The sequence below is a fragment of the Aplidium turbinatum genome, chromosome 12, assembly GCF_918807975.1.
Source record: "Aplidium turbinatum chromosome 12, kaAplTurb1.1, whole genome shotgun sequence".
In the NCBI taxonomy this organism is placed as follows: domain Eukaryota; kingdom Metazoa; phylum Chordata; class Ascidiacea; order Aplousobranchia; family Polyclinidae; genus Aplidium; species Aplidium turbinatum.
The window spans coordinates 8,387,101-8,399,861 of record NC_137483.1 but is presented as its reverse complement, the minus strand read 5'-3'; the positions used below and the strand labels follow the sequence as shown (position 1 = coordinate 8,399,861).

General features: G+C 37.8%; 1 protein-coding gene across 1 annotated transcript; it reads right to left on the bottom strand.

Annotated features, from left to right (window-relative positions):
* Positions 1-5,838: 5,838 nt before the first annotated feature.
* On the bottom strand, positions 5,839-11,962 carry LOC145781101 (protein C-ets-1-like). The gene is made up of 13 exons (XM_082592856.1): positions 11,787-11,962; positions 11,369-11,540; positions 11,139-11,221; positions 10,388-10,485; positions 9,671-9,858; positions 9,428-9,547; positions 8,997-9,197; positions 8,767-8,853; positions 7,931-8,635; positions 7,480-7,716; positions 7,238-7,364; positions 6,997-7,101; positions 5,839-6,782 (listed from the first exon to the last, which is right to left on the bottom strand). Exons 1-13 carry the CDS (start codon positions 11,856-11,858, stop codon positions 6,674-6,676), a joined length of 2,304 nt encoding a protein of 767 aa, XP_082448982.1. The 5' UTR covers positions 11,859-11,962; the 3' UTR covers positions 5,839-6,673.
* Positions 11,963-12,761: the final 799 nt, after the last annotated feature.

Genomic DNA, 12,761 nt, shown 5'->3' with positions numbered 1-12,761 from the left:
TGTAGCTTAGGAAGCAGGAATTGGCCTTTTTAGTGACAGCCGGTCCAGACTTTTAAATTACTTTATTTTTTAGAGTTATAATTTACTCCCAGTTCCATTTTTCCGTTTTTTCAACAAGTGATTCTTGTCTTTGAAGAATTTGCTACTTGTTAGAATCCACCAAGCATAGGAAATTATCACAAAGCGCCTTTGTACCCGCGACCTATCGATCACGGGTCGCTTTGTTATCGTAAACTAGGTTTGGGGCAAAATTTAGCTTAAGCTTGCAGAAGGTAGCATCAAGGTACTTGGCAGTTTCACCTTGAAGTCCGGTTATATTAGCCTATTTACTGCATGCTAGTTGCAGGCTACATGAGTTGCGTTAGTAATAGTCAATTAACCGTATATTTAACGGCAAGTTGAGAACACAACTTACTGATGACCACTTGCAAGATGTTATGATTCTTGCCTCATCCAACCTATCACCTGACCTTCAGAAACTTTCTAGCAGGAAACAACATCAAATATCACATTAATGTTGTGCTGTCAATAAATAAAGTACTTGGTGTTTTTCGTTACCAATTGTTACTATTTTTCTTTATATAAATCTATATAAGCCTATAGTAGCTAAATATGGAGATACTCTGATAAGAACGCCAATTTTAACAATATTATGAAAAGTAAAGAAAACGGAAGTGCAAATGGAAAACTTGTACGGCCCGTTGACATCTGCGCAGTTTTGTTTTGGCCCGCGACTGAAGAAAGGTTGCCGACCCCTGGTCTAGACAAAGAAAAAGAATGGAAAGCCCGTTTATGACAGAACATAACATGTTTGTCACTTGACTAAAAACCGAAAACAAATAATCAAAGAACTAAAAAATAACCAACAGTCACTATTATTTGACGTAGTAAGCAAGTAGTGGTGGATTGCGGCAGAGTGTGGCCGCGGACCACATTTATGTAAAGACCGGAAACTGTCTGCGGGCCGTATGTTGCCCGTCCCTGACTTAGAACCTGTATGGAATTACAATATCGTAGTTGATACTTGATAGAGATTTTGTTGGTGCTGTTGGATATGATTTCAGCTTAATTTAGTATCCAAACAACGATACCAGCCAGCACAAATAAACTACCGTAAGCGTTACGTAACGTTTTGCTTGAACCCCCTCTCCCCCGATAGCGTTACGTAATATTTGAACGGTCCCTAAGTGATCAGCCCGGCACAAACAACGACGGGGTCTCCCATAGAAAATTTAGGTTGAATTTGGTGCGTTCTGAGAGCATTTCGAACACAAATTATGAGAAATTCTATAACTTAAAAACCCTCAACAATGCTGTTGTTTAACAAAGGGAGGGATGAAAAGCTGATGTGCCCTTGCCATGTCAAGTTGAAGCCTGAACAACCTAGCCACATTTATAGTTGAGACTGAACGTTTCACTCTTGATTGTTTCACAGCAATTTAAAAATTGACCACTGAAGGATAATAACAGGTAATTCTGTCTTCCCAATGTCACAGCATAATATTGATACAGACATTGAGGTTGTTATAGACTCAGGGGCGGATCCAGAGGGGGGCGATCGCCCCCCCTACAACCCAAGAAAGTAGCTTTATTCTTCATTTATATGTAGGCTATACGATTTGGAAAACAACATATCGAAAGCAATGCTGAATAAGTCTTTCGCCATGTTCAAAGATTAGGTTAAGCTAAGGTAGGCTATAATAATAACATTGTATAAGGCTATTATTTCGTCGCAGAGTCTAATTACCAAACGAAATTACTAAAACTTAAAAAGTTCTTAAACTTTTTGCCGGCACTGTAGAGCATATAGCGATAAATCCCTTAGCCTAGATAAGTTGGTTGACAGAGCAGGTTATTGGCAACTTTGACGGTCAGACGTGGAACTAAAACCATTGGAATTCTATCTTGAAATTGCATCTACAAACAGCAAAGCTCAATTTTTTTCAATGAGACTTTAGCATCTTGACACCTAACATCATTGCTACCGGTACCACGAAATTGCTCAAGTACCGACCCGATAGCATTGACAAAAGTCATTTGCAATGCCTACAACAGCTTGTTACGTCATATATTTAGTGTGGAATCTGCTCTAGGTTCAGAGATCCAACAATGGAAGGAGAAGTGGGAAAATAAAACTGTTCTGGCGACTGCTGCAGTCTTACCGATGACTGTAGAAGAAGCTTTACAAACGTGTGATGAAAATGTGTACACAATCGTACACTCTCTTCTAAAAATATACTATTAACCTTGCCAGTCAGCGTAGCATCAGCCGAAAGAAGCTTTTCATCTCTTCGGTCGTTGAAAACCTGGCTGAGGAACAACATCGGCGAGGAAAGACTGAATGGATTGGCCTTACTATACCAGCATCGGGACATTTTAATTGACACAGACTCCGTGATAAATCGATTTGCCAACGGTAGAAACCACAAACTTGACTTTGTGTTGTAGTCAAAGGTACGACACCTGTTAATATTACCAGTACCGGCAAAGTAGCTTTTTGTTTTCGTTTTATTTGTGAAATTCACAGAAATAGTTGTTTCTGTTATTGTTAGTTACTTTTTTGTCTGGTGCAGCGACCGTGCATGACACGTTTTAAGGAGGACTATATCTTTTGGTCGTCATTTAACTATGTTTAACCATGTTCAACTGCCATTCTATTGTACAAATTGTAGTGTTTCGCTGGTCCAAAATAAAAATTTACAATCGATACCTAGCCAATAGTGGCGATTCTACGGGGGGTGGAGCATAACCCAGTGTTTTGACCTGGCCCCTACTTTTGTTGCTCATTATGTTGAATGTATGCACAACCTTTCCTCATTGCTCTTTGTAACAATTCAAAACTTGTCAGAGGAATAAAACCTCGAAGTTATACAGTAAGTCTATAACAACCTCAATGTCTGTATCAATATTGGGAAAACAGAACCTGTTATTATCTTTCAAGGTTAATTTTTAAATTGCTGTGAAACAATCAAGAGTGAAACCTTCAGTCTCAACTATAAATGCGGCTAGGTTGCTTAGGCTTCAACTTGACATGGCAAGGGCATATCAGCTCTTCATCCCTCCCTTTGTTAAACAACAGCATTGTTGAAGGTTTTTAAGTTATAGAATTTCAATTTCTCATAATTTGTGTTCGAAATGCTCTCAACGCATCAAATTCAATCTAACTTTTCTATGGGAGACCCCCCCGTCGTTGTTTGTGCCGGGCTGATCACTTGCCTGAATGTCAATGACATCGCCCCCTCTAACGTGAATACCTGGATCCGCCCCTGTATAGACTTAGTGTATAACTTCGAGGTTTTATTCCTCTGACAAGTTTTGAATTGTTTTAAAAAGCAATGAGAAAAGGTGATGCATTCACTCTACATAATGAGCAACAAAAGTGGAGACCAGGTCAAAACACTGAGTCATGCTCCACCCCCCGTAGAATCGTCACTATGGGCTAGGTATGTCATGCACGGTCGCTGCACCAGACAAAGAAACTAACAATAACAGAAACCACTATTTCTGTGGACTTCACAAATAATACGAAAATAAAAAGGCTGCGATACTTTTTCGGTACGGGTAACTAATAGGTAGGCTACTAACAGACGTCGTACCTTTGACTACAACACAAAGTCAAGTTTGCGGTTTCTACCGTTGGCAAATCGATTTATCACAGAGTCTGTCTATTAAAATGTCCGGATGCTGGTTTCAGTCTTTCCTCGCCGATGTTGTTCCTCAGCCAGGTTTTCAAACGACCGAAGAGATTAGAGATGAAAAGCTTCTTTCGGCTGATGCTACGCTGACTGGCAAGGTTAATAGTATTTTTAGAAGAGAGTGTAGCCTACGATTGTGTACTGTAGCCTACACATCTTTTTAGTTCCATGTCTGACCGCCAAAGTTGCCTGTAGCGGACGCTGCTTTCAGCATATCCACGAAGTCGGCAAGGAGTGATAGGACACGAGGTCGACTACGCTGCTGTATTGTTGCTAATTCAAACTCAGAAGATCGATGCTTGCTCACAACGTAATTGTTTATAGGTTTTAATCTTCGATCCAGCAACACAGAAAGTAAAGGAAAACACCAGAATCATTAAAGCTCCACCACCAACAACTGGATACGAAATGTTGAGTGCTACATTATTAACAATAAACTGATCCAAACGTCATCCTGGCAGTGCCAAAAAATATAGAAACAGTAGCAACAACGAAACTGATATATTGCTTTAGAATTACCAAGACTGATTTCTTGATACTGGTTTTAAGTTCTGATTTTAGATATTGCATTCAACTGATTTTCATATTGAAAGAAACGACTTTTCATATTGAACAAAAACTCAACAAACTGATTCCATATTAAACCAACTCTGATTTTTCATATCGCAAAACTGAACAAACTCTGATAACTCAGATTTAGAATCATGAGCTAAACTTCTTTAAGAAGGTTCTAGTGTGGGATTGCGAGTTTTACATACGATCACACAACGCAACACGACTGCAAATCTACATAACAATGAATCAAGGTAGGAATTCGGCATAGTGAAGTTGATTACTGAAGTTGAATTCCCGATTACTGGATTGAATTCCCGAGACGTGCAGTTATGCGCTCAAGGCGGAGCCTTCTGGACAAATCTAGTGACGTAATCGTGTGACGTCAGAGACGACAGAGCTCTCTAGCGCTACATTGCCAATAATCTGCTCTGTCAACCAACTTATCTAGGCTAAGGGATTTATCGCTATGCTATACGTCTACAGTGCCGGCAAAAAGTTAAGAAACTTTTTAAATTTTAATAATTTCGTTTGGTAATTAGACTCTGCGACGAAATAAGCTAATAGCTAGATAGATAAATTTACGCTGCGGGAAGTAGCCTACTGGTTTTAGGCATTCACTGCATTTAGTTTAACCTCTAGGTATCTTGTTGCGTGTTTTAATTCTGATTCTTGCTGCTTTACTTTACTCATTTTATCAGTATGTTTTTGTGTTGTGCCATCGTTGCTGAACAGGTTGTATTAACCTGTTTTAGCCACCTTGATAAAGTCAGTCGTGCTGACTGACGAAACGTCGGAAAAAAAAGCTAGTTATCATCTTTAACATCACGAGGTAACCTAGTAAATAGTCACCAGAAGAACGCAAATTAATTTTATTACCAAATGCCTGGTGAACAGTCTCTCTCTGTTTTTAAGCTAATAGCCTTATAAGCTTACTATGTTATTATTATAGCCAGTGCTGTATTCGTAAAAAAAGCACAGGGTATAGGCTACTGCCAGATTTGTCAAAATGATAAATGATACACAACTTGCAAAATCCTATTCTTTATTCTACCATAACATGAATTATATCAACATCAAAATTGGACGAGAAGTACAAAACTGTTTATTTTTCTATGAATAGGCTACATTTCAAACAGCCTGTCGAGAGGAATCTACATCTTTATCTTCTTTACAAATTTGGGATCTAGTAATTAGTTGTCAAGAATCAGTAAGGATAGCATAGACACTCTCTTTGGAAAACCAGAGAGTATACTATGGTTGTTCGAAAAAGCAGAGGATACTGCGTATAGCCTACCGCCGTATACCCTCGAATACAGCACTGATTATTATAGCCTAACCTAATCTTTGAACATGGCGAAAGAATTATTCAGCATTGCTTTCGATAGCTGTTTTCCAAATCGTATGCATGTAGGCTAAATGAAGAATAAAGCTACTTTCTTAGGTTTTAGGGGGGGGGGGCGATCGCCCCGCCCCTGGCTTAAGGCGACATCTACAATGGTGAAATGAAGGTTTCCTGTCTGTATGGTTGCAGTCTGTTGGCTTGGTGGTGTCTGGCGCTCACAACCGACTGGGAATAATCAAGCAGTAGTCAGCTGAACACAGTTTTGTATTCTTTGTTGAAATAAGACGTCAATCGTACGAACCGTGTAACCTGTACTGCACTTCAACAATATTACAGCGTTCAGAGACAAGAAACACTAAATATATCAATGTTCGCTTCCAGCACCGACATTGTGAAGATAAGTTTACACTAATTCAAAGTGCGAAAATAAATTAGTGAGAACACCGCTATCATAGTCGCCAAAATGGAAGGTGAGTTTTACAGATCACGACAGTTTCATCTGAAATCGCATTAAAAACTCGAATAAATAATGAAATTTTCAAATTGTGAACATAATCAAAACTGGTACGGTAATGGGAATCGAATTCAGTCCAATGTGACCATGATTCATGAGTTACAAAATGTGTAAAAAAATCATTCAAACAGCTCGTGAGTATTACAAAACTATGCAGATTATGATTGTCTCACGTAAGAAGAGAAAATATTACAACCGAATAACATCATAAAACTGTGTTGCAACGGCAAAAGCATGAGAAGATAAAATAGAACATCATGTATCGACATATCTCATGATCATATAACTAAAAACATTATTTGTCATACAAACATTACACTGCAAGTCATTGACGTCTAAAACTCTTTTTTTTTCTAAATTTAACAAACATCCATCATCTCCCTTCGTCACTGAGGCTGGCTGCAAAGCTTTGAGTTCGATTGTCTGAACTATTGTCGTATTGCGTTGTGCAGGTTGACAGAAAAACGTCATTTTGGGAGAAATGTGACGTCATAAGATGCTACAAAGCTTCTTGGTGTGAAGCAAACTGCAGTAGTTTCTATTCATTGAGAAGTTGCTTTTATGTCTTTAATCATCTAGTCGGTCTTCGGGTTTGACATCCAACATGGCGTGTAACTCTCTTGGAGAATATCCAAGAAGACTCTGAAGATCGCAGACAAAGCGATAGACGTAACGTCTGCAAAACGATAAAGTTTTGAATGTCACAAGAGCAATGAAACTAAAAGAAACTTCAGTACTTCACTTTCAGGAATTTTAAAATATTGCCACAAATAAGCTTTTTGCGTCAGTTCTCCATTACATTTTTATGGATTCAAGTAGGCTACTGTATTATTATTAGGCCTATGACTAAAATTAAATCTCGTCAATTCTTGCAAAGCAACAAAACCTACCTTCCAGCCGTTTTTTGGATGATGTTCTTGTCATAGTAATATCTTAGACCTCTTGAAAGTTTCTCGTAATTCATTTTAGGTTTGTTCTTTCGTCTTCCCCAACGCCTGTTAAAGAAAACTCATTTATTACAGCTGTCTCAAAACTCTTGCTTATAAATTCGAATAATAAATATATAGGCTACAGGTAAACTAAGTTGTATTTTAAGCTGTAGCAGAAAACGAGTAGTAGATTAATACTAACCTTGCGACCTCATCGGGATCTACCATTTTGAATTCCCAACCATCTCCAGTCCAGGTGATAAAGTGTTGGCAGGATTTATCCGTCAGCAATTCGATGAGAAACTGCCAAAGTTGAATTGGTCCACTGCCTACAGAAAAATAGACATCAGTACTGAAAGAAATCATTAAGTATCGATTTTTATCCAAAATAAAATCAGTTGTTCTAGAAAACTGATTGTTAGGTTTATTGTTAAATAGACTTACCATTATATCCGCTCAAAAAAGCTCCAGGAATCACAGGATTGCTGGGGAGTTCTTGAGCTGCTCCGCTTTGGTTTTCTATTCCTTCGTTCCTATGAGACAGCAGAAATGAACGATTTGCTTCTTCGGCTTCAGGAGTCAGAAAACCACCATCATTGTTCCATCCAAAAGAACTGCTTCGAGACAAGGCGTTGTGGCTTTGGTGAAAACTTTTATTGTGAATCGTTTGCTGAATTTTTTCTGGAAAAAAATAAAGAGTATAAATTTAAATGTCATTCACTTTGGAGTCAGGGATTGTTTGGAGTTAAACAAGTTAATTTAACAACGTACGAAATGTTTTACACCATATTGTACTGCAGTTCTGCTAAGAAACGGTGGTAACTGCGAATAAATCTGTTACCAAAATGAAAAATAACTAAACTAGGTTACCCTAACTGAAATTAAAAATAGTCACCTTTCGTTATCTCTCGCCGTTTCATTGACTCCAATTGTTGATGATGGCGATAGGTAGTAATATTTGCTTGGTACAAATCCTGCCACTGATGTGTTGATTCATTTGATGGGAAAGCCAATTGTGACGGACGTCTGTTGAAAGACATTGAAGGCGCGTTTGGGGTAGTGGGTGTAGGGTAAGGGTGTAAACGCGGCAATGTTGGTCGACGATACGGCTGCAAAGGAGTTAAATTCGGCTCAGAGAAGCGGCGTTCTTCAGACGGGATTGGTAAGCTAAAGTTTCGGTTTATGGGCATTGACATTTGTCTTCTCACAATATCTCCATTGTTTTTAGCTACAGTTTCAGGTTCCGGTTTGATATGTCCTGGGTAGGGATTTTCTAATGATGTTGTTCTCCGGGATGAATCCAAAGGAAAATGAGATTGAAAAAATGGCTCTTGTTTCACTCGTATAGGTGAAGCCGATGTGGGATTTGTATTGAACGGAGGTGACATTTCATATGATGACGAATCGGGCAGGGATGTTCTTGGCATTAAATTGACTGAAAATCCTTTGAAAGACGTTTGGTTGAGTTGACTTGAAAATGACTGGTTACTGCAATCATTTTGAAAGTTTGGCATAAGTTCTGAGTATACAGGCGGTTGAGCTACGTCGTTTGATGGCATTGGGAACACAGAAGGCTTCAACTCTTCGAGAAATGACTTTTCTGAAAATTATAATACAAAGCTGACTTTATTTTCAGATACAGTTAAATCAATATTTAAAGTCATTCAAATCAAATCGAAACCAGCCGTACATGAATAGCCGACACCTAATCATCATAGGATAACACTTTACCTGTTTTCGGAGTAAGCCTGCTGACATTTTTCAAAGCTTCTCGATTAGTAGTTTGATTTTGTTCGTACGGATTTTGAACTTTACAGTCTGAAACAAAATATTCATTAGTTTGATAAAAGACGAGAAAGCAATTGTTTTCTTGAATGTAAGTTGTTCTTCTATTCGAGTCTACCATTCATGTTCACTTTACAATTACATTTTAACAATTACATTAATGTTCACTTGCTTACCTTCTTGTAGCCGATCCAAGTGTTCCCACAAAATTTCTCCAACAAAAGGAGGACATAGTTTGAGAAACTCCTCCTTACGAAGTCCACACAAAACCGATCCTGGTAATGAAAAGTTGCTCTCATCCAATGACGGAATACTAAACTCTTGTGCTATCCATCTGGCCCAAGTTTTCACGCACGCTGGCGACCACTGGCGGGGATCTAAATTAGAAAAATACCAAGTTAACCGGATTTCGAAACGGTCAGTTTGAACGATTCATGCGAAACCAGTTTTAGTTTCCTATGTTGATTATATTGTTAGGCTATATTTAAACTGATTAGTTGTTTCAAGAATTAAGCCATGCTCATAAGTCATTATGCATTACAATTTACAAGGAAGTTGTTTTTTGTCGCTTTCACTATGCCATTCTGCAAACTCAGCTTTTAGCTACCTTTTGTCATGTTGTTTGCTCGCATTGTGATGTCAAACGATGAAAATGACTGACAAATGGCGTCATTCATTTTTGCTCCAGTTCCTGGTGTGATGAGAGGAAAATGAGGAGTTTTTGAAACTGCAATTAAATTACTTCATTAAAAAACTTATATTAAGCAAAAATAGAAAAATGGTCGAGATTTAACATTACTTTTTAACACTTAACTTAAAAACATAAAAATTTAAAATGTTCTATTCTTACCATCGGTTGGCAAGGAAATGTTGTCACCGAAGCTTGAAAATCTATGAATTTCTTCAGGAGGTGTTTCAGAAGTGCTGTCAAAGTCACAAGAGCTGTTGTTTGAACCATACTCTTGTCCTGTAGGAACTTCTTGCACATCGTCTTCTACACTTGGCAAGCGAAGAAACAAACGGGGCCGTTTCCTTTTACTAAAAACAATTGATACGCGCATGAATACAACGGGATCTAAGATCCTGTGTGGGCTATACGATGGCTTAAACACTGTTTTCCAGTATATGTGTTTATATAAAGAAAATTTAATAAGATTTTTGGAAAATATCATATTTGTTTGTTGGTTATCGACATTTTTACAGGAAACAAGATGCTGAACACTGAATGGTAAACAACATTGATTGCAAGGGCAAGTTCGTGCAATTTACTGGACCTCTTTACGCACATCCGCATCGTCACACTTGAGTATGTAGTACGTAAATGTCAAGATGGGTGTATAATAAATCTATACACGTGACCTATGCTAGTAACACATGAATAGAAAATCATATTTGTGTTCTACTATACGACCTCCATCTGCTTTAGACGTCACAAAGCTATGTAAATATAAACATCTTAGGAAACTAATGTCAAGACATTGAGAAAAAGTCAGCACACACAATTAAAAAGCTAACAAGCGTCGAATCGATCCACAACAGGAAAAATGCCGTATTTCCTTCCACTTACCTTAATGTTTGATCGTTCGCGTCATTGTGTAGATTCTCTATTGATTTTTCTTGAGAAAAATTGATGTGATGAGATGTGACTTGGGTTGTATTCTCGTTCTAAATTCAATTAAGATACGTGTTAAGGAGGAAATCAAATGTAGTCAACAAAATACTAAATTCTTGAATAAAAACATTTCTTTGTCAACAAATTCGCTAGGTGTCAAGTGACTAGATATTGATAACAACAACACAAAAGTATTTACTGTAGGCCAGTGCTTCCCAAATGGTGGGTCGCGACCCATTGGTGGGTCGCGAAGCATTTCTAAATGTTGCCGAATGTTAAAATTTTTTAAAAAATACCGACGTTACTATGAATCTCCGCAGTTTGGTCTTGAACAGTAGGCTACTTCGCCATCACTAATCTTCACTTCATTTGTTGACTTTTCATGAATTGTGCACCTTGTTTTCTATTAGATCGGGAAATTATTGCATTGTCATTACGTAACAATTATGCAACAATGTAACAAATACGTAACAATTAGATGTGTTGTGTCGCATTAACTATTTCAGTATGTACGCCAGTAGTAAAGATGCCATAATAAAGATGTCATATCTCATTGTGGGTCGCAAAATAAAACTTGCATTAAAAGTGGGTCGCACAATAAAACTTGCATCAAAAGTGGGTCGCGAACCGAAAAAGGTTGGGAAGCACTGCGTGTAGGCTAAGCAGTTTATGCACTGTTTAGTGTTTACACCACCACCGTAGCTACCTGGTAAGTGAAACCTTTCGTTAAAGCTCGTTGCTGTTCTGAAGAAGTTGAAATCTGATGGTTGGGATTGAGGGAAGATATGTCTGAAATGAAACAGACTGAATTTAAATTGACCTTTGCGGTAATTGTCAGTTTATAGTATTATACCATGCTAAAAATTTTGCCATATCTTAAGCTATTTGAATTAATGTATGCAAGCATATTCATACTCTCATTCAAGGCCAACATACCGTAACTGCTTTGTAAAGGGAAAGAAGGTTGCTGTTCCATTCCGTCGGAAAACAAAGGATAGGAAGGCAAAGAATTACTGGGTTGGGCCACATTCAAGTCCATAGGAGGTGAAAGCCTTGACGATAGTTTCCCGAACACTAATTGTTCACCAAAGAAATCATTTTCATCTTGCTACAAAAATACAAAAAGGCATAGCCATGAAATTGATAGAATGGCCAAGTTAATCAAACATGCAACTGAATTGCCGTCACACTTTTAACCTTTAGGCTACATTACAAGTTAGTAGAAGTTTGGGAGCAAAAATAACTGAAACACTTGTTCAATTTCATTCATGAAAAACATAAACCATATACTAAAACTGAACCATGAGTTGAGTGGGCAAAAATTGATGTTATGAAAATTAAGAAAAAAACTTACTTTCAGTCCAAGAGGGGGAGTGTTGATGTCAAACGAAGGAACAACATGTTGATCTGTTGCAATGGTCTCCATGTCTAATGTAGAAAAATGTTCGCTTGAAAGCAGCACAGTTAGCGATATGGTCAGTTAATTTAGAACGTTAAAAACATTTATTTTTTTCAGATCGCCTGCAAATGAGATCTGCAAATTAAACACAGATTAGATAAAACTGTTCCATAAAATAAGCTATCCTTCAAGAAATTCATGCTCAAAAAAGTGCAAATACATTTTTACTGTTAAAATTTAGTAGGCTACAGTAGTTTTCTTTTATTTATTCTACCACATTCAATAAGCTGACACTCAGCTTCCAATACAAGTTTAAGTAGACAATTCTACTGGCTACCACTACCAGTAGGCCTATACTAATTTGAAAGAGTCTCGCAAAGTAATTGCTGACCTACTGATGTTCTGCAACTGACAAATTGATGGTTCGTTGACTCCAAGCCTATGGTGATTATTTTCTTACAGCATCAAGTGTTCATTGCTTCAATCTAAACTGCTGGTCAGCTAAATGCAATCAAGAAAAAAATCACCATCAAATTCTAAAAAAAACTCGCCTAAGCAATTAAAATCAGACATAAACAACGAAAATTTCGTGTTTGAAATTAACTATTTATTTTCTCACGGCTGCATTGTCGACTGCATGTCCAAACTGTATTCTGAATCAGCACTCAAGGCACACAAGTTATATACTGACAATATACGCATTGGTGAAATTCACACTGCACGATTTTGGTAGATGCCCTACGCGCGCGCTCCACGACCACACATGAGACGTTTTGAGCCAAAATGAAAGAACAAGATCGCGCTTTTCCTGCCTGCTTGCCTACCCCATGTAATCTACGCTTATCACGTTATTTTAAACCTTGGCTGGGCACGTTTTCATTCATTACTACATCAAAAGATTTTTTTTATATGCTGTCAAATCAATGAACT